This window comes from Notothenia rossii (assembly GCF_949606895.1).
Source record: "Notothenia rossii genome assembly, chromosome: 12".
NCBI classification, from domain to species: Eukaryota; Metazoa; Chordata; class Actinopteri; order Perciformes; family Nototheniidae; genus Notothenia; species Notothenia rossii.
This window is the reverse complement of record NC_136911.1, coordinates 9,874,104-9,893,571: the sequence shown is the minus strand read 5'-3', so window position 1 is coordinate 9,893,571 and position 19,468 is coordinate 9,874,104. Positions and strand designations below refer to the sequence as shown.

The 19,468-nt window shown below is 40.6% G+C and overlaps 1 protein-coding gene across 20 annotated transcripts in view; it reads right to left on the bottom strand.

Annotated features, from left to right (window-relative positions):
* Window positions 1-1,349: 1,349 nt before the first annotated feature.
* Window positions 1,350-19,468, bottom strand: part of svila (supervillin a) — a 56,722-nt gene continuing 38,603 nt past the window's right edge. For 10 of the 20 annotated variants that reach the window (XM_079662325.1, XM_079662327.1, XM_079662326.1 and 7 more), the window contains 27 exons: window positions 18,129-18,258; window positions 15,971-16,024; window positions 14,608-14,688; window positions 14,108-14,164; window positions 13,310-13,475; window positions 12,607-12,690; window positions 12,260-12,286; window positions 11,433-11,519; window positions 11,123-11,300; window positions 10,841-11,013; window positions 10,154-10,309; window positions 9,014-9,150; window positions 8,299-8,446; window positions 8,065-8,210; window positions 7,737-7,912; window positions 7,425-7,575; window positions 7,030-7,309; window positions 6,317-6,471; window positions 6,110-6,212; window positions 5,435-5,642; window positions 5,115-5,248; window positions 4,837-4,992; window positions 4,043-4,186; window positions 3,734-3,855; window positions 3,323-3,478; window positions 2,593-2,613; window positions 1,350-2,262 (listed from right to left, as the gene is read on the bottom strand). In XM_079662325.1, the coding sequence (XP_079518451.1) occupies window positions 2,176-2,262; window positions 2,593-2,613; window positions 3,323-3,478; window positions 3,734-3,855; window positions 4,043-4,186; window positions 4,837-4,992; window positions 5,115-5,248; window positions 5,435-5,642; window positions 6,110-6,212; window positions 6,317-6,471; window positions 7,030-7,309; window positions 7,425-7,575; window positions 7,737-7,912; window positions 8,065-8,210; window positions 8,299-8,446; window positions 9,014-9,150; window positions 10,154-10,309; window positions 10,841-11,013; window positions 11,123-11,300; window positions 11,433-11,519; window positions 12,260-12,286; window positions 12,607-12,690; window positions 13,310-13,475; window positions 14,108-14,164; window positions 14,608-14,688; window positions 15,971-16,024; window positions 18,129-18,258 (3,517 nt within the window). In that variant the 3' untranslated portion in view covers window positions 1,350-2,175. The remainder of the gene's footprint in view (window positions 2,263-2,592; window positions 2,614-3,322; window positions 3,479-3,733; window positions 3,856-4,042; window positions 4,187-4,836; window positions 4,993-5,114; window positions 5,249-5,434; window positions 5,643-6,109; window positions 6,213-6,316; window positions 6,472-7,029; window positions 7,310-7,424; window positions 7,576-7,736; window positions 7,913-8,064; window positions 8,211-8,298; window positions 8,447-9,013; window positions 9,151-10,153; window positions 10,310-10,840; window positions 11,014-11,122; window positions 11,301-11,432; window positions 11,520-12,259; window positions 12,287-12,606; window positions 12,691-13,309; window positions 13,476-14,107; window positions 14,165-14,607; window positions 14,689-15,970; window positions 16,025-18,128; window positions 18,259-19,468) is intronic. The other 10 variants (XM_079662334.1, XM_079662328.1, XM_079662330.1 and 7 more) reach the window with 6 other exon arrangements.

Genomic DNA, 19,468 nt, shown 5'->3' with positions numbered 1-19,468 from the left:
AATAATAAAATCAGTCCGTTAATGGCTAAATGCCACTTCAGTTTCAGGCTGACTGACGCGCCTCAATAGAACTGAGTCATCTTTAATGTTGTTAGTAACAAATGTGTTTTTCGTGCTATGACAAGTCATGTGTCGGCCGGGAAGCTGCTGTTCAGTTTTGGTTTTTCCATACAGTCATCAAATCACTTCTTTACTTAATTGGTTTATAGCCACATAAAACAATGCTAAGGCTAATTGCGACCTTACCGTCTTTTTACTCTGTTTTTGCAGTCATTTCTCATATTTAACCTGAATAAGAGACTATTACAGATTACAATAATTATAGATAAAAGAGAGGTAATATAAGAATAAAAGAAAGGAATAACAATCTTAAAACATCAACCTATTTTAGTTTGTTCTTCTTACCTACACTATTTATCTTCTGTAATGTCCTTAAATGTTTATACCAACCCCATATAGGGTTACTCACCCCAGGTCGAAACCACTCCGGTTCAGTATGCCTCTCTATCTGGGTACTTTCAGAGGTGGGAGAAGTACTCAGATCTTGTACTCGAGTGAAATTAGAAGTACCAGAGTGAAGGAATACTCTGTTACAAGTACAAGTCCTGCATTCAAAATGTTGCCCAAGTAAACTTAGAAAAGTATAGGCATTAAAATATACCTAAAGTACTCATTATGCAGATTGTTCCATTTCAGAATAATATAGATGTTATGTTTTGATTATAATGATTGATCATTAAAGTGTTATCAAAGCTGGTAAAGGTGCAGCTAGTTTGAATGACTTTGCATACTGAAGGGTAGCTTGTGAATTTACTCCAGGTGAAACTAAAGTCTGATTTAACACTTGATTATATTCCACATCTTTAATCCAAATCTGCAAAGTAACTAAATAAATACATGTAGTGGAGTAAAATTACACCATTTACCTCCGAATTGTAGTGGACTAGAAGTACAAAGTAGCAGAACATTGAAATATTCATAACGTACAAGTTTCTCAAAATGTTACTTATGTATGTTGAGCAAATTAACTTATATATACAATCATAATAATAATTTAACACAGAAAATAAATCGAATCTTTTGAATACTGAATCAAAGACAGTGTGCTCATTGTTATTGATAGTAACAGAGTCTTAAATGACTTAAAGGGACTCACCATTAATCCATCTGATCATTAGAGCGTAATGGTCATACCACAAGTCTGTAGAAGTTAGTATTATACTGCCCTCTACTGGGCTATAAATGACTATGATGTTCACATGCAGCCAATACATGGTGTGATTAGAACAGTACTACAGTCAATTGGCAGGTACCATGAACAAAACAAAAGGCAAGAAAAGTGTTCTGACTTTTAGAGTTTATTTGTTTAATATTTATTTATATCACAAAAAGTCTTCAAAATGCAGACTAGGATCTTTATATAAACTGTACACAAAGCAAGGCACTATACACTGCAGGGTTTAAAAATCACATACATTTCAACATCCCTCCATCTCTGCCGCTTATCAAGCATGTATACTCTCTTGGAACTGAAACAATAGTGACACTATAATAATAATAATAATAATAAAGCATCATTTGATTTGTAAATGGTGATCTGTACAGCACGAGATAATTCTGCAATATACAGTATTTATCAACATATGACACAAAGCTTTTCAACATTCATCATACAGTTTATTCAATCATTTTCAGCTCAGTGAATATTCAGGAAGCTTTACACAAAAATTCCTATATGAATTTGATAAATATAAATTATTTGCAATTCACAAACATACATAGAGATTAAACAGAGAGTGTGTGTTGAACAGGCTGACAGGCCTGCTCTCACAATGTAAGGGCACTGGGCTGTTCTGCATATGGTACATATCTACATACATTGACATTCAATCCAATAAAAAGGCCTTGCGCTCTCTGCCTATGGATTTCATTTGAGGCTTTAGCTTCATGAGAGTGACTTTAGAGAAAAGCAATCACTCAGAGGTGCATCCGCCAACATGTGTCTCATACCTATATAACCAAAATACCAAGATGGCAGTGAATGTGCAGCAGGGGAAGCGGGCCCTTCTCTTGTTCACTGATCCTTCTTCCATACCTTCTCTGCTCCCTCAGTCCCTCGTCGACCCTCAGTTACATGAGAAGAGAACAACTTCCTGTCTTCAGGTCATCAACCGTTTAGAAAAGTCCTTTGGATTTCTTCACATTCACCTGCTTCCAGCCGGGCAAAGCCCCGTACTCCATCCTGTTCATGTCCAGGGCTTCCTGTCGGAGCAGCCACACACAAGCAGTCACACCATTGTTCACTGTACAGACGTTCAAAAGTGATCTTCTCAGAACACACTCATGCATCAGTGAGATTTAAAACACAGCCCTCATTCTTTATTTTACATCTGCAGTATAATCTCCATGGACACATCTCCAGGATTCAGTGTCCACAGCAGCTCAAAGGGTGTGAGTGAACAGCATGCTAATCAAAAGATGGGTTAGAAAAAAAGTGATGATGATGAGTGGGATAGAGATAGTTCATGGTTGAGTTGAGTGAGGATGCTGTGCAACACTCCAGGTCATCCATGCTCATGTCATACGACTCACCTTCCCATGAGCCCCTGAACCCTGGAGGTTGGGATGAAGGAAGGAAAAGGTTCACATAAAGAAAAGAAAATGGCGAAAGCATGGCAGAACAAAATGGGAGACTAGATTGTAAGAGCAAAGAGGGAAAAAGCAAGGAACATACGGGACATCTGAAAAAGCAGAATGATGAAGATCTAAAATATGCCTTTAACCTCACAGTTTTTCACAACAAGAAAGATTAAAGTCACATTTGACTCAACATATAAGTTCTATGGGGCTAAAGTCTGTCGTCTTTCAAGTTATTTTATCCACAAGGATGCATTGGCAATTTGAAAAGTGTGAAACAACACCTGTCTTATCATTTGAAGGTGCAAAGTACAGTATGTTTTCTGTACTTTAAAAACAGTGCTTATTTGACTTTGCAGCTGCTTTCTGTTTCATTATGTTCACTTGCTAGCTGCTAACTTTTACTGGCTGTCATTTGGTGCTGGGCAGTTGGTGTACAGCGAGTTCATTTGAGCTTTTCAGCCACTTGCTGTAGATAAATATTCAGTTCAGAGGAGCAGAAAACTCAAACAGTACAGGTTGTGGATCAGAAAAAACATAAAACTAAATAAAAAACCCAAAACACTGCAGAGCTAGAGGGAACTGCACACATGTTGTCCTGCTAAAGGTTTTCTCTTTTAGTGTATTGACCGCCATGATAGTTAATATCTTAAAGAACCATGAGTCCCTTTAAACAGTTTCTTACCTCAAAGTCTTCATCAGAGAGGTAGACCTCGAGGCGCAGAGGGTCCACGCCCTCAGGCAGCGGCCGGGCCAGAACCTCTGCCAGCGGGTATTTGGTCTTACACAGCCTGGCTAACACGTCCTCCACCAGGATGATCTGGTTACACACCTCAGCCTCCTGACAACACACACAACAAATATATCATTTTTCAATCAAATAAGGAAGCTGGATAGTGGACAACAAATGTAATTAGGAAATCAATGAGACATAATGGCTTGCACCTGGAAAAATAAGTCTCTTTTTGTACAATAAGTGCTTGTTTTTCAGTACAGTGTATACACTAATGGCTACAGGAAGGCACTGTGGGCAACACTGTTTAATATCAGATGATGTGGCTGGGAGTAATGAGATAATATGATGGGATGCACACACCCTCTCAGTGATCTCAGCGATGTCCTCTCTGTGCTCCCAGCTGGGGAACATGTTGGTGAAGGTGAGCGGCTCCAGACCGGCGTGGATCAGATATGCTTTGGGAGGCTTCTTCTCATTCTTTTCTGTGGATCAAAAGAATGACAGAGCAGCTGTTTTACCAAGGGGAGTTCATGTTCATCATTTTCAATTTAACAGGTTTGTTTTAAGATAATCTGAAACTGCCTGATGCTGAAAGAAGGAGCTAACACACTATACACTACAAGAAATTGTTTTAAGTTGTTTGATGTGTCTAATAATAGAAGTGTATACCTCTGCAGTACTGCAGCACCGTCTCCATGGCACACTTCCTGTCAGAGTCCCAGCGGATTCGGGCTGAGCCGGTGCTTTCACTGTCCTGAGGCCACCAGCCCTGCCACAGGTACACTTCATGGTGATTGTCCACCAGGAACAAGGCTGAAAATCCAGAATGAAAACAAGATGAGGACTAACAGAGTTTTTATGTTCAGGATACATAAAAAGAAAAAATCCTGTTTGGTTTACTTGCTTGTCCTATTGGGGAAAAACACACATATAGCATCAATCAACATGAATGTCTTCAGCACACATTGATGGATTGATATTCCTGATATAGCAAAGAGTCTTAGCTGCACACACTTTCTCAGTTTTACGTAAAAAGGCTGATATTCATTTATTATATGATATGCAACAAAGTGTCCAGTAAGGACATGCCGACGATATGTTTTAGGTGATTTCTAAACATTGATAAGCTTATTTTTATAGTAAAATGTTTCTCTCAGGAAATATATCAGTCACAATTATTTTATAAACCAAATTCAAGAGTTTAAAAATAAATAAAATTGATGATCTGTTAATTTATCAAATAAATAAATATCCAGATACATTCTTATCAAATCTCCTAACTCTCAGAAGTGGATTTGATTTAAAAAAAAATCCAGTTGAATTGGGCTTTAGTGTTGATTATTTAGTAAAATGACTTAGATTGAGAAACAGCTGGAGCTTTGTTGTTATGTAAATCAACTTTGAATATAAAAAGCATCCAGTAAATAAAAAGTGTTTATCTTCACATGTGCATTGATGTGTACCTGGCTGAGAGTCTGAATAGAGGTCCTCCTGCAGGAAAGGCATAGAGTTGACCAGCTTGGGGTCTCTGGCAGGGTAAAGGAACTCCACAGCTGCAAACTCCCCTGAGCTGCTGCTCAGCTGGTACAGACGCGGAGAGAAGTTAAACCTCCCGGGGTCTGTGGGTCAAAGGTCAACCACACACACATAAACATTTCATTACACCATCCATAGGTATTTACAGTAAAGAAAAACAAGTTGAAAATCACTCATTGGGTTTCATGTACTTTGATCCCCTTACCTTGCAGCATGCAGTCGTATGCTTTCCTGTCCCTCCTGCCGAGGGCTTCCCAGAATCCCGTGGGCTCCGCTCCCTCTTCAAATTCCCGTATGCTCACCTTGCTGCTGCTGTGGAGGCCTGTTTCCAGAGGACAGCTGCACAAGAGAAAAAGTGACAAAACATCAGAAATGGATTTAGAAGATGATCAAAAGAAGTTTCAGGAAACTGCTTTGATTATTTGTCGGCAGTCAAAGTCCAGTAAAACAGAAGTTTGAATTTGACCTCTGGTATCACTTTGAGTAGTGCTGATTGAATACTATACCAAACCAAATTCCACTCACTTTTCTTTCATTTTGTTGGCGGCTGTTCGTGCCACCTCCTTTGAGTGTGTCTGAGACTTGCAGCCGTGCCACAGGTAAATGAGGGCCTGGCTAACACTCAGCATCACCATGGAGACCCTGGAGCGCAGGCTGCTGCAGTGACAGGCCACCTCCAGCAGGTGGCCCTCCACCTCCGCCTCCCCGCGCACAGTGTACAGACGCCAGTCACCTGGGAGGAACAGGGGCAGAGTGAGAGGTGAGAAATAAGGATACATGAGGGCATTTAGCTTATTATGTACATGGAGACAACTCAGTTATTTGAGGTGTGGGAAATAAAGAGTCCCTGAGAGTTTCTGTGCGAGTGTTTATCCCTCAGGGTTGTTTCTATACTTGTAATCCAATTTCTTCCTAAGCTACAGCAGAGTTCTCATACATACCAGACACTCATTATGGGCAGATGATGAATTTATGACTGCTACCGAAGCAATCATTAGTGTTAACTCAGTTCTAAACAGCCATTGTGAGTCTTTTCCATTTAGAATGGTTGGGGTTCATGTATAATTCAGAAAATATGGACCTCTAAATACACAATTTGCTTATTAGGCCTATTCCAAAATGATGGAATAGCGGCAGAGAGCAAACCGTGTGTTAGTCTTGATGATGAATGACTATCTTGAAGCGGTTATGTGGGCTTACTCTGTGAGTTTTCCTCTTCTTCTCTCCTCCCCGAGTGGACGACCATCCCTCCTTTGAAGCATTGCAGGAAACACGGAGGCTCCTTACCCTGCTGCACCTGAACCTGGAGAAAAAGGAAATGAGAGGAGAGTCAAGCTTATGCAGTTAAATGTGCAAAACATTGACAGACAAAGAAAAGAGACTTGTTATCTGCTCTCTTTTTTGTACCTGTGCTCCCCGTTCCTCGTCCAGCTCCACCGTCATCAGTGCCGAGGTTCCTTTCTCGCTGACGGTGGAGTTGCGGCCCTGCCAGAAGAAGTAGCAGCACTTCTCCTTTCCGGCCCCCGCCGTCTTCTGCTGATCCGGTTTCTGTCTCCTCCCAACTGATAAGAAGAGTTTGTTAGATTTTCTGACTAATAACTGACTACAGCCATGGCAAAAGAAAATGCTGCATACGTATTATAATAAACTTTACCTATGGTTTTGGCCTAAATAACTCAGTTTACACACATTTATTTATTTGGACTAAAGTTACAGTTAAAGATACATTTCGAGCATAATATCTGAAAAATGTGCTTTTGTGATGAACAAGATATTATAAGGAAGTTATTGATACTGTAATTCAAACTGGATAATCTGACACATTGGAATATTTCTCTAAAGAGTTTTATATTTTGCATACTCATTATAGGAGAGGCATTTCAACAACATCATGGAATGACTGTAAATAGAGAAGACCTGTCTATATTATATCTACAGCAACGGTAGAGATACAGCAACAAACATTAAAAAATGGGGTCATCTAGCGTTGTGGCTTTTGAAGAGTGCATGATTTTATTAGTAGCATATTCAGCCTAAAGAGGTTTTTCTCCGAAGTTTGGAAAGAGACTACCTGAGACTGTATAAGTGGTTGTGCATATGTAACAATTTAAGATCCTAACCTGCAGTGCTGACCATGTACTTCCACTTCATTACGTATGTGTCGCCCTCGTGAAACTGGCCGATGCTCTGGAGCGGTAGGCGGCTGTAGTCGAACTCCAGGATGTGCCACACCTCCACCGCCAGCGTGTTGACCTCGTAGCTCCTCCACTCCTCTGCCTCCACCAGGCCATAGCCACGCCCCACACTGAACCCGTCCAGTTTGGTGGAGACGGGCGCCTGGAGCAGAGGCAGCATCAGAGAGGCGTCGTACGCGCGGCGCTGATCAGAGGCAGACTGCTCCTGGGGTAAAGATCAACATGAAGTATGGAGCTAAGAATGATATATTATATTTGTCTCTCTGTGGCATGTTATCCTAGTAATAAGACTTTCATAATACTGAAGTACTTTTGGATACCTTTTGGTCAGCGTTGTGGTCGTTGTTTCTTGTCGGGCTTGGTGTTTTCCTGGAGTCGCTCCAGTCAAGGAACTTCTCTTTGAAAAGGGTGGTTTCATTGTGTTGAGTCAGTCTGCCGAACAAGGCCCAGTCAGGGCGGCCCTGGCCTTTCCTGCAGGTAAACAGGATTCAGTTTGTTAGTGACAAAAATACTAGTACTTCAACTGACTATTCTCTATTTTCTGTTCTGGTATTAGCAGTCATTTTGTGGCATGTTTTTGTTACTTTAAGTTTATGTAAACACACTCTTGTTCTATAATTATGTTTCCGTACTTAGGTATAAGTGTGTTGCACTCTCCCGGGTCGAGCGGGTTGATATCACAGTTTGTGTAGTCGAACGTGCCGTTCCATAGGTGCTTCGCCAGCTGGAAGGCCACCTTCCTCTGTGCCAGCATCACTTCCTTTCCATGCCATATGTACATCTCACTGCCAAAGTCAAACACCAAGACCTGCATAGAAGCACAGAAACAAAAAAAGGTGTAATTTCTTATATTACCACTGGATGGCACTAAACTACTAAACATTTGAACCCTACACATAGTGGCTTATTTACAGCACAACATATAAAAGATACATTTAGATTTGAGTCAGGTTGTCTGACCTCCTTTGGGTTCAGCAGGGAACAGCGAGGCACTTTGGCCCAAAAGTCATCATCTGGGACCAGTTTGTCATCCATCAGGCGATAGATACAGTTTGTCTCAACAACGGCACTCTCGTACAGCTCGTCTTCATCTGGTGTCCCAGCAGCTGCAAGAAGAAAGACCAGGCCATTAGCTGGCATTGCTACAGAATCTAGTTTCTCAAAGTGTGCTTTATGCCAGTCCTAATGTCTTACACTGATAATTGGACTGCCCTCCCAGAATCTTCCAGAAATCCTTGGCAGTATGGCTGTTTGTGCTGACACACTCCTCGATGACCTGGACATAGTTAGCTCTGCACCCTAAATCTCTCTTTCTCTGGATGAAGTTTGACAACTCTGAAGCCTGAAAGAATGACAGAGAACACTTGTATTACTTTAAACCAACGTATTCTGTTATATCAAAAACACAGGTTTTCTGTGCTTTCAAAGGCAGACACACCATAAAATGTGAGGTACATAAATCTATGCATTTTTTAGAGGACACAACCCCATGACTTTGAGGGGAAAAGTTCAAGTTCATTACTCAGGAACAAGAGGCTGCAAACTTCAATGACCTAAATTCAAACAACCCCTCATAAATAATGAGGGCCATGACTCAGAGCTTTCCTTTGTGTCCAATTGAGGTCAGTGCTCTGTTGAGCCAATCACAGGTCATCAGAACACTCTACTGTAAGCTTTGTTTTGTGTCCATTTCCTACAACAACCCTCAGTCACACACATTTCCTTTCTGTCAGCACACACTTCCTGTTGCGCTGTGCCACCATTGCTTCCTCCCAAGCCTGTGTTTACATCCTGCACGTGAAGGCCTACCCAGATTACACCCTTGCTCTGCTTGTGTTGACTGAAACTTAAATCTCAATCTAGCTATTTTTGCTTTTGTTATTTTGCATCCCTCAAAAGCAGGACCCACCTTGTTCTTCTCTATGACGTTGGCAAACTCTCCAGTCCAGATGAAGCAGTGGTGAGGTGTGATGAGTAGGAAACAATCTCCGCTGTTCAGGGAGGACGCTCTGGGCTCCACCAGCCTGGTCTGGACGTGCCGTCGGCCTGGAGTTACACAGGCAGGAAAAAACAACGCAGGAACAGGTGGCTATCAGTGACAGCTCTGAATATCACTGTCAGCATGCCTGCATTATCATACAAGGTGTTGGGGCAACAACATGCCAGCCATCACCATTTGACCCTGAACATGTATGTACATGTGTCCACCTTGTCAAGGACCCATGGTTTGCAATCTATATTATATCATACATTTGTCTCATTGACAATCAATCCTATTCAGGTGTTTCCATCAGATGCTATTCTTAAGCAGGTAGCTAACTTCCCAACAAAGTGATACCCCCCCCCCCCCCATGTGGTGGATTTGTTCCGGATTACACACAGTGGGGTTTTGGGAAGAGGATCATCCCTGGATAGTTTGAAGTGACTTAAGGAGAATGATTTAGAGCAACAGCTGTCACCAACAGACGTATAAAGGAGGAGTAACGACACCAAAATAGACCAACTTATGTATCCTATTTTAGATATCCTCTCGAAAGGAGGCATCCTCCAAAGCTTTGTGTAATGCAGTAGCTATTTGTCCTTCTATACTCGTGACAACTTAATGTAACTTAGGTAAAGATGCTTCACCATTGCTTCACTCCCAATATATTCCTATGTCTAACAAAATATACAAACTCATTTAAAAGATTGGGAAAAGGTAGACAGATGTTTTGGAACCCTTTCTGATTGGCTGGCTTGTTAGCATAGTAACCATGTTGCATCTTTTAGTCTTTCTGTTCAAGGAGGCTGACCTCAATTTACTTTTGTAAGGATGGGGCTTTCAATGGAAGACTGAGGTATTATTTAGAAGTTAAAAGCAAACAATAATCATTTTGAATGTATTGGATTGAATTAAGCTCCAAGCTAACCTAAAGATAGTTGTGTAGCTCTAGTTGCCTAATGAGAATTCACTAGATATTTTATAGTGCCATCATCAGGTGAAGGGCCTGTTTGAGATGCAGATGCACCAGTCTGTATTTGTTTGGAGCTGTCTTTTGGTGCTACTGACCTTTGACCTGTAAGAGCATGAGCTTCTTGTAAGGCACGGCGCTGTTGTTGGACATCTGCTCAGAGATGTTGACGCTGCGCAGGTTGACACTGCTGAAGTTCTCCTTGCTGGCCAGTCCAGCCAGAGCCACCTCAGAGAAACCAGAGTTCTTATTCACTGTAGTGGACACAACAAGAGCAGAGAGGGCACATGAGACTCACAGAAACATAACAAAAAACAGTACAACAATAAATCATTACATTTGTGCTGCTATACTGTCTTTTTTTTGTTGTGTTTTCTTAATTCTCTGTCAAAGCGTCTTTGAGTTTCATGAAAAGCGCTATAAAAGTCCCATGTATTATTATTATTATTATTATTATTATACACAGATGAGACAACGGCTAAATGACCTTGTAAGCCTGGTCTTTATATGACAGCAACTGATATAGAACACTCCATACACAAGTGTTTGTATTGCTGTCAGAGGAGGTGAAGGAGGACGTTATGGGAGTATCATGACATTGACTTTGTGGGTCATCGAACACTCTCACAACAAGCTACAGACTACGTCAGGATTTTGAGCGCTGCTCTGTACAATGACAGGAAACTGACTCCAACCCAGATGTAGGTCAGTATGAGTCAAAGCAACACATGGTGTATTCCTAAGTAGTTTTATGCATTTCAAGCTCCTAATCTATCCCCACTCACTCTTTTCAGTCTTCATCCTCTTGCTCTCCAGCAAGCCGATGTTGAGCCTCTGCTCTGTGTACTCGTGTCTGATGTCCTGCCTGGCAGCCAGCATCTTCAGAGGGTTCCTAGATGACTGGACATTACGTGTCGGGCGCACAGCTCGCCTGTGCTGCACCATCTCTGACGTCAGTCTGCGGAGGGATCAGTGGATAAGCATTGTCAACAGAGTTGAAGTAGTGTTGTAATGAATATTGAGTCAGTGGTATTACTTAGAAATGACCTCTGTTGCTGAGAGCTTACTTTGGGACCTGGGGGCCGAAGATGGCATCAAAGTCGTCATATATCTCCCCCTTGTTGGTATTGGCGGGGACTTCCTCTACTTGGCGGTAGAACTTGGAAAAAGTTTCATCCTCAAGGGACATCACTGCCTTAACCTTCTTCTGAGTGACTGTGATGGTTGATTCTGGCAGTCCAAATGCTGAAGAGAAGAAGAATCAATAATTGGTTGTATGTTAATAATGTCAACAAATCATCTCATTGTGTGAATATTATGAAAGGTCTGACATCAGGTCATGCTGAACTTTTAGACAGCATACCGAACAAGACTGACCTTTACTGTTGAGCTTGCCTAAGAAGGATTCCAGTTTATCCAGCTTCAAGTCTGTCTCCAGGTTCAGATCTGGGACGGCCTTGATCTCTGCAAACCAGACACACATATACACACACAGCTGTTAGAGCCATAAATTGACTGTTTGAATATAGCACAAAGACTATCTCTGTACAGGCAGGAAGTCTGAGGCCCAATCCTAATGTCCACACTCACAGCTCACCCACTTTGAGGTGGGTTATGCTAGGTTAACAAGGGGATAGGGCCAACCCATTGTCAAATCAACAAGTGCATGAGGGCTCATGTGGCTCTCTTGGCAACTCTGTAATCCCTTTATGCAATTTCCATTAGTCCACATTACTGCAGACTCGGCCTGAGAGATAACCTACAGTTCATAGGAGCACGAAAGGGATATAAAAACATGAATGGAACTGCTTGTTCAAAGATTGGGATTGGGCCCCTGTTTCTGTTGTTCATGCCATGTGCCATGTCACGTGCCAACTGTGAAGCTGACTTTGAACAATGACTGAGCATGAACAGTTGCATGTTGCATATGTCACAATGAAGTAGAATCCGAGCATTTTTACTCAATCAGTCACAGGCATTCTAACAACACTAAACAGCCGCTAAATATGAATCCTACTCAAATTAAGACCCATGCATCTCGATGGTAAGTTTGTCGTATTTTTTACATTCTATTAGGCTATAATGACCAAATAGATGTCTCACAGCAACACCAGCCACATTAGTGATGATGTTTGTGGTTTTGGTGACGATGATGATTGCATTCAGGGCAACACTAACAAAGAGAAAGGAAAAAAGGAATACACCTTCAAATTCTGACATCTCCTCCATGTCTTTTGAAAAAGAAGCAAAGACAATTAATGACATGGTGTTAGAAAGAGGTGAGTCCCAGAATCATTCCACAAACTCGAAATGTAGCATCAGTGAGCTCAGAGAGTCTGACATTGTATAACAGAGAAATACACCCAAGTTCAAGAGAACAATTCAGTTAATCAAAGTCATGTCAGCTAAGATTAAATTGGATTGGAGAAGCAGCTCAACTCTACAGTCTTAAATAACCCATTTAAAGAACCTGGCCAGCTCAGGTAACCAGTGTTTACAAGGGTGTAAGGACAAAAAAGCTAGGAAGAAATAAAAAAGAAAAGAAACTGACCCTCCTGTGGTTTGGAGATGGCAAAGCTGCTGTTCTTGGGTTTGGAGGTGACTGGGGACTGGAGGGCTGAGGGGGCAGCCAACCCTGTTGTATGAGCAGAGAAAGGTGTGAACATCCATGCTCTATACATGTTATGGCATGAACAATTTCTGAAAAAACATTATTTCATTTTTTTTCACTTGAACTTCATAGGTTAAGACAAAAATTGCAATGTTACCAAAGTGGTGAACCGTTGTTGGGCTCACAAAGAAAACAACAGGTGTGTGTTTTAAAGTCATATTCTACATGATAAGGAACGATATGCAGCAGTAGTACAGTATATGTGTAGGAAACAATAGAACTAGAGCAAACAACTAACTTTAAAAAGGCAGTCAAAGCTAAAGAGACTTTATAGGTGCCTGTGAAGCTGGCTAAGGCACTGAACACTTACTCCATTAGCTATAATCTTGCTAATCTCCCAAAAGACAAATTGAACTTGCCATCAGCTGCCCCCTCTGGTTGAGCCTGAAGCTAATATGGAAGTTTCAGACTAAAAAAAGTTCCGTCTCTCAGCAGCCACTCTCTGGAGGAATGCAGAGAGCTAATACTGAACGGCAGACTTAACACTCTGAGGTGATATGAACTGTGCACCTTGTTTGCATAGCAATTCTCAGAGATGGAGAAGGAATGAAGTGAAAATATGTGTGTTCAGTTTCCCTCTGACCTTTCTTCACCATGCGTGCAGCCACAGTGAACTGGGTGGAGTCGTTGGCGGCTCCGTGGCCTTTCATCTTCCAGGCCTCGTCTTGGGCTACCATCAGCAGCTTCCTCTCCTGGATGGACATGTGCGCATCGCTCCCCTGGCTCTCCGTCTCAGAATCAGCTATTCTCTAAGATCAGAGACAGGAGGAGGGAGAGGTTACTGTCAGCTACAATACAAACTTTTAGAATGAATGCTCCTGATTGACTGGCAGTTAAAGGAATCATCCACCCGAGGGTACTTTGCTGTAATATATCTTCAGTTTGTGAAGTTCGATGAATTCCAGAAATCCTTTTGTGAGTATATGACGTAACTGTATCCACAATATTTCTTTTTGTTCGAATTCTGGAACCACTAAGGTACTTGAGTTGAAATAAATAACTTTCTTATAAGTTTGTTTTCACACTCAACAAAAGATAATACATACATACTGTACTGAAAAACACAATAGAACCATCTTAAATGGGCATTGGATGATTTTTAAGTGTTTAAATGTTGTATTTGCTTTAACAGAGAGCGATATCCACAAAAGACAAAGTAGCAGAGAGGTTAAAAAGGTTTTAGTGTCACTCATGAGTTAAACAAAAAAACACATTTAAGTTAAGAATGAAAAAGAACAAGGGCAGAAAGTATCCTTTAGTGACTTACATTACTCATTATGTTCACATTTTATTTTAAAAATGTACATGTGTGCAAAGGCTACTACTTGGGAGGGGGAGTTTGGAGATTTAATGTATGAGAGCACAGATTTGACAGGGTCACCTTCCGTCTCCAGGGGTGTCTCGCATCCACCTGCATGGGTCTGGGAGATCTGATGGTCTTCACAACCAAAAAGGATGGATGAGAAAGGTAAGAAAGGATGAGGATTTAGAGATAAGGATGAAAAGATGGTCGGAAATGGTCATGCTTTGGCACAAACATTTAAAGCTAATGCTGACTTCATAGGCAAAGCCATGCTGACTTCATAGGCAAAGTGACAAAGCTTTGGGACGGGGATAAGTGGCTTGAAAGTGGAGCAAGGTGAGCGTGACTGAACGTAAGGTGCCAAGGTCGGTGAATTGGTTTTTAATGTGAGGGAATTCAGTGTCAAATGCCCACACAGGTATGGCTGAACAGCATTTGAGAAACCTTACTCTGTACAGGGAAGATGCATGTCGGAACAATGGGGTTTTGAATTGGTGTGTGGTTTCCAAAGCAAGGGAGGTGGCGACACAATTAATCGGCAAGCAATGCATGCAGCTAGAGATAATGCAGCTTTTTACCTGGCTTGCTGACTCATCAGGGGAAGGAGTATGGAAACGAGGCTCAGGTGGAGGAGAGAAAGTAGAGGGAAAGAGTGGATCCTATAGAGACATAGCCGCGGAAAAAAAGTATTATACAGATTTTACACATGAAGATACATTTAGTAGTCATGGTTAATGCTTGCAAGAACAGTCGTTAAGGTGTACTAACCACTGATTATGTCAGTGATGACATCAGAGTTAAGTTGGCCAGAGCTTGGTGACTACACATTTATTTGCTCTTTATTTTAGTTTCATTGGAGTTCATTTGTTGTTTTTTAATCTGGAAAAGACTGCTAAATCTTTTGTACTTTACCTGTATTATCTAAATAAAATTATTTGAAGCACAATGTGTAAACCTATAATATATTATAGATACAACATTATTATAGACAATTTTATAAAGTTATAAGGTTGTTATGGTGGACAAGCAAGCAATTACCTTCTTAAACATTCAGCAGATGCAGGGCAATATTTGTTCTCATTAGTTCTCATGTTTTCACCAGACTTGTGCTGATGTCTGCATTTCCTTAGATGCTAAATGCTCCAATATGATCCCAAGGTAATGGCTAACTTTGTCTGTTGTTACAGTACAGCTCACAGCACACAGGGTTAATCATTCCGTGGGTTCGTCAGTACACCTGACCCCTGTCATGTAATACATGAAGAATATTGATAATGCAGCGTGTTCTTTTCACTTAAAAGGGAAATGTTAAAATGTTATGTCTATCTTAACATTGCAATCATCCTAGAAATCATCCATACTATTAGAATGTAAACTCTTCTTTATGGCATTACAATTCTTATATCTACAGAAATATTACAGAGGAAATGACCCCAGTATAGCCTTGAGCATCAGGCATGGAGAGGAAACGGGAGCGCAGAAGTGTGGCAAGCTGTTTGAATTTAACTTCAACAACAGTTCTGGCCTTGACTATCAGAAAGAGATTATAGTCCCTCTCCAGGCATCATACAAAGGTCACATTTCCAGAACATATCTCGAGAAGAGATTCTTAGAGGAAGATTAGAGACAAACACCATTTAAACAGGCACAAAGACAAAACATCCACAGTGCGAGACTGACAGTCATTATTCTGAAACCCGAGCTTGCATGAATTAAAGAAGCACACCAACCAGTTACACACCTTCACCCTGATCCTAAAGGGAAACACCATCACAAGGTACCACTACCAATTTCACCACATGTTTGCCACACTCTGGATGTATTTATCAAGAGCAGGAAAGGCAGTGTAAAGCTGTGACAAACCCAATCCGATAGAAAAGCACTTGATAAATAGCACCGCAGTGTGTTCAGTGTGTTTTCGGCCTTGCACACTGGCCTTACCCAGAGCTGGTCGGACACAGCAAACTCATCGATCATCATCATTTCTTCATCGTCCTACACAAGAAGTCGCAGGAGAGAAAAGGATGTTGCTAAAGGCTCTGTTTTCCGGGGAAATAATTTCACGGCCAAATCACAAGATCAACTCCCATATAAAACATTTTTGAAACACCGATTGGAATTTCTAAATCTGTTAGTTTCCTTTTTGAGGCCCTTTAACAAGTGTACTTGTTGGAACGCACCAAGACTACGGAATTTATGGTGTAACGAGATTGGCAATTCCACCCAAAACATGTTCTTTTTGGAACAATGGGAGTCTTTATTTGCTTAGTTGGCATTCGTTTTGTATCTTCCTTATCTTAAATTTGGCTCTTCTTTGATCTGAAGGAGGAAATTGATTGAATTGTGTTCAATGGCCCTGATGAGTGGGAGGATGAAAACAAGATGAACAATATTAACCGTCCTTTCCCTTGACCTCTACTTCGCAATCATTTATGGTCCCGATTTGATGAAAACATCATGCTCTTTGTAGAAAACATCAGAAATTGGCAGCTCAAAACAGTTGAATCTGACCTTAGATGAACGGACAACCTCAAATCTGAATGTTATTCGGGCTGAACAAACCCTGATAAGCAGCTGGAAACAAAAACAGCAGCTGATGTGGATGGTAGCAGTTTGAATATGTCTAAACAGAGAGGTACATGTACCGTCCCACCCTAACCCTTCCTTCAAAAACAATCAAAGGATGCCAACACAGAAAAACACTCCACATGCAGAGGATGAAATAAAGTTTATTAAGGTAAAGGACATGCAAACAGAGACAGAGGGAACAGAAGAATGAAAGGTTACATGCAGATCAGTGGAAAGCAAGGTTAAAGCCAGGCAAGATGGAAAAACAGAGGCAACAGACTGTTGATAGTAAGTACAGTATTAAAAGCACACAAAGTATTTCACTTTTCTATTTGTATCTCAATGTGTTTGGAATTTGGGCAAAATTAGGCTTTCAAATTCATCCTAATGTGCTCTTGATAATCTCAAATCGCAACTGTAACAAATAAACAATGTATTCTGCTAATATGGACGATCATGGCTGCAATCATCAAAATGGAACAAATGTATAAAAATGTATACATTTAATGTTCCATTTTTGCCTTATTTTAAATAACTGTTTTTATTTTATGATCATGGTTGAAAATATGGAAATGTTTCAGAAATTAAAATTACAATGAAATCTCAACATTGCATGATAATTGCAATGCTATTTAATTAAATAAAACGGGGACATTTTTTTTTATAAACATGCAATATACAGCCTCAACTAGGCTTTTGAATTGAAATGAGGTCCTTAGGATGATCATAATCTGTCAATTTGAAGATTAAATCCATATCATATTGATGTGAATATTAGAGGGAACACTAAAAAAAATTCAAAGAGTTTAATGATAGTTAAATGTGTATTATCATTTGTGAACAGAAAAAGCACCTTTCAAATAAAAATAAATGATTTCATTTGAATATACAAAATGAAATATAGTACACTAAAATATCCATTGAATACAAACAGCATGAAATAAGAAATAATGTGCGACTGATCCAGATACAACAGTATCTATTTTACTCCCATGACTGAAATTCATGCAATTTAAGTCTTGTTACAGTCCAAGCAGAAAAACAAGAGACAGAATAGAGGAAAGAGACAAAGATCAGAAGAAAGACATGGACAATACACAACCTCTCTGTTTGAAGACATCCAAAATGATTACCATGTGCCCTTTCAGGATTCTACTGAACTGATTGTTTAACGGCTGTCCTCCTTCTGACAAACTATTTCCGATCAACAGCCAGACTTCAGAGACTGATACAGGAAATGCTTTCCAACACTGGATCAAATCTAATTACTGCAGCCTCACTGGCATGTCACTGCGCTGCATTAGTGCTGCATTCAAGTGTCATAGAGTGTCTGTTAAAAGCTGTTCCCAGCAAGAGTTATCGTGTTTGAAATGTGTACTTGCTCCTGAAATGTTCAACGTAATTTAAACAAGACAGTTTGCCATCTTTTATACACATTTGGAGTATAGTCATGATGTAACAGACAAAACATAATAGCCGCAGACGCCTGCCTGTCTGTTAGTCCCAGTGAGTGTGCAGGTCAGGTGGTTACCTTCTTGTAGCTCTGCTCCTCCTCCCAGAGCTGAGCCTGCTGGTCGCCCACGTCGCCCTTCATCACATCCTGCTTCCTATTGATCCTGTTCCTCCAGTCATCCGCGCCACTCTTCTTCAACAAGGCCACTCTGAGATGGAGAGAAAGCAGAAGGAGAGATAGAGTTACAATAAAGTTTTCACTAGGGGAGAAATGACGGTACACATTTTAAGAATATGCTTAAGAAGGAAGTGTTTTGACCAGACTGACAAAAGCAAAAACAATATTTAAAAAAAACAAATCACAATAATGCAAATAGTAATGAGGTCAATGAAGCTGTTCAACCAGCTGGAAAACACAGAGACCTTACTCATCTAACGCTTAACAAATAATGATATACCAAAACTATTCCTATTACCAGCTTGTATTTAATAGGCCTAATGACAAATAAGGAAAAAATGCACATAGAGATTCTTAAGTAAAAACACAATATAATATGTATGAAATAAAGACAGACACCCTTTGCACAAGGGATATGCAAGACTTCGCTAGCTAAAAACTCAGTTTAGCTTCCTCTAAGCTTTTAACTCAACCTGTCACAACAACAAAAAGGGATGCTGCCTTGTGCCGTTTAGTCTCATTTGCAGGACTGTTTGCCTCTGCTTAGTTTTTGCTGTCTTCCATGCAGACAGCATGTCATTTAGCAACCACGGTTAGAAATAAGGTTACGTTCTGGGTAAACACACTGGTGACAGTTTATTTACAACAAGACATACAGATCACTTAGAGATGCCAGTCAGTGTAACTGCTGGAAGAGTATTTGACAGGTTTAGATTTAAACGGTTAAAATGAAACAAAATGTGCTTGGATTCATTTTAGCTAGAGTAAATATAGGAGACGCATATTGGAAAACCGTTCTATGATAAATACTGATTTTAGATTTAGAATTTTAACATTAAAGGTGGGGTAGGTAATTTTGGAGAAACCAGCTAGAGTGCGTTAGAATTTGAAAATACACGGCTGGAAAAAATCTGCCACTTCCTTACAGAGCCCCTCCTCAAACGCACATGAACGCGCACATGACCAATGAGGGCACGAGATAAGTTTGTGCACAGGTGGATGGCTGACAGGCAGGTAGGCCATCCAGTTATTTTAACCGGGCCGGCTAAAATGATTGGTCGTGATTTTTACAGTACTACGGCTTCCACAGATGAAATTTTTTAATGGATTTTTTGTCAAAGCACTTCAGATATTCATTGCTATCGGGATGTTAAGAGCATTCCATGGAATATAACAAAAAGTGTATTTCGAGCCGGTTTCTCAAACTTACCTACCCCACCTTTAAGTCTTTAAAGTGAGCT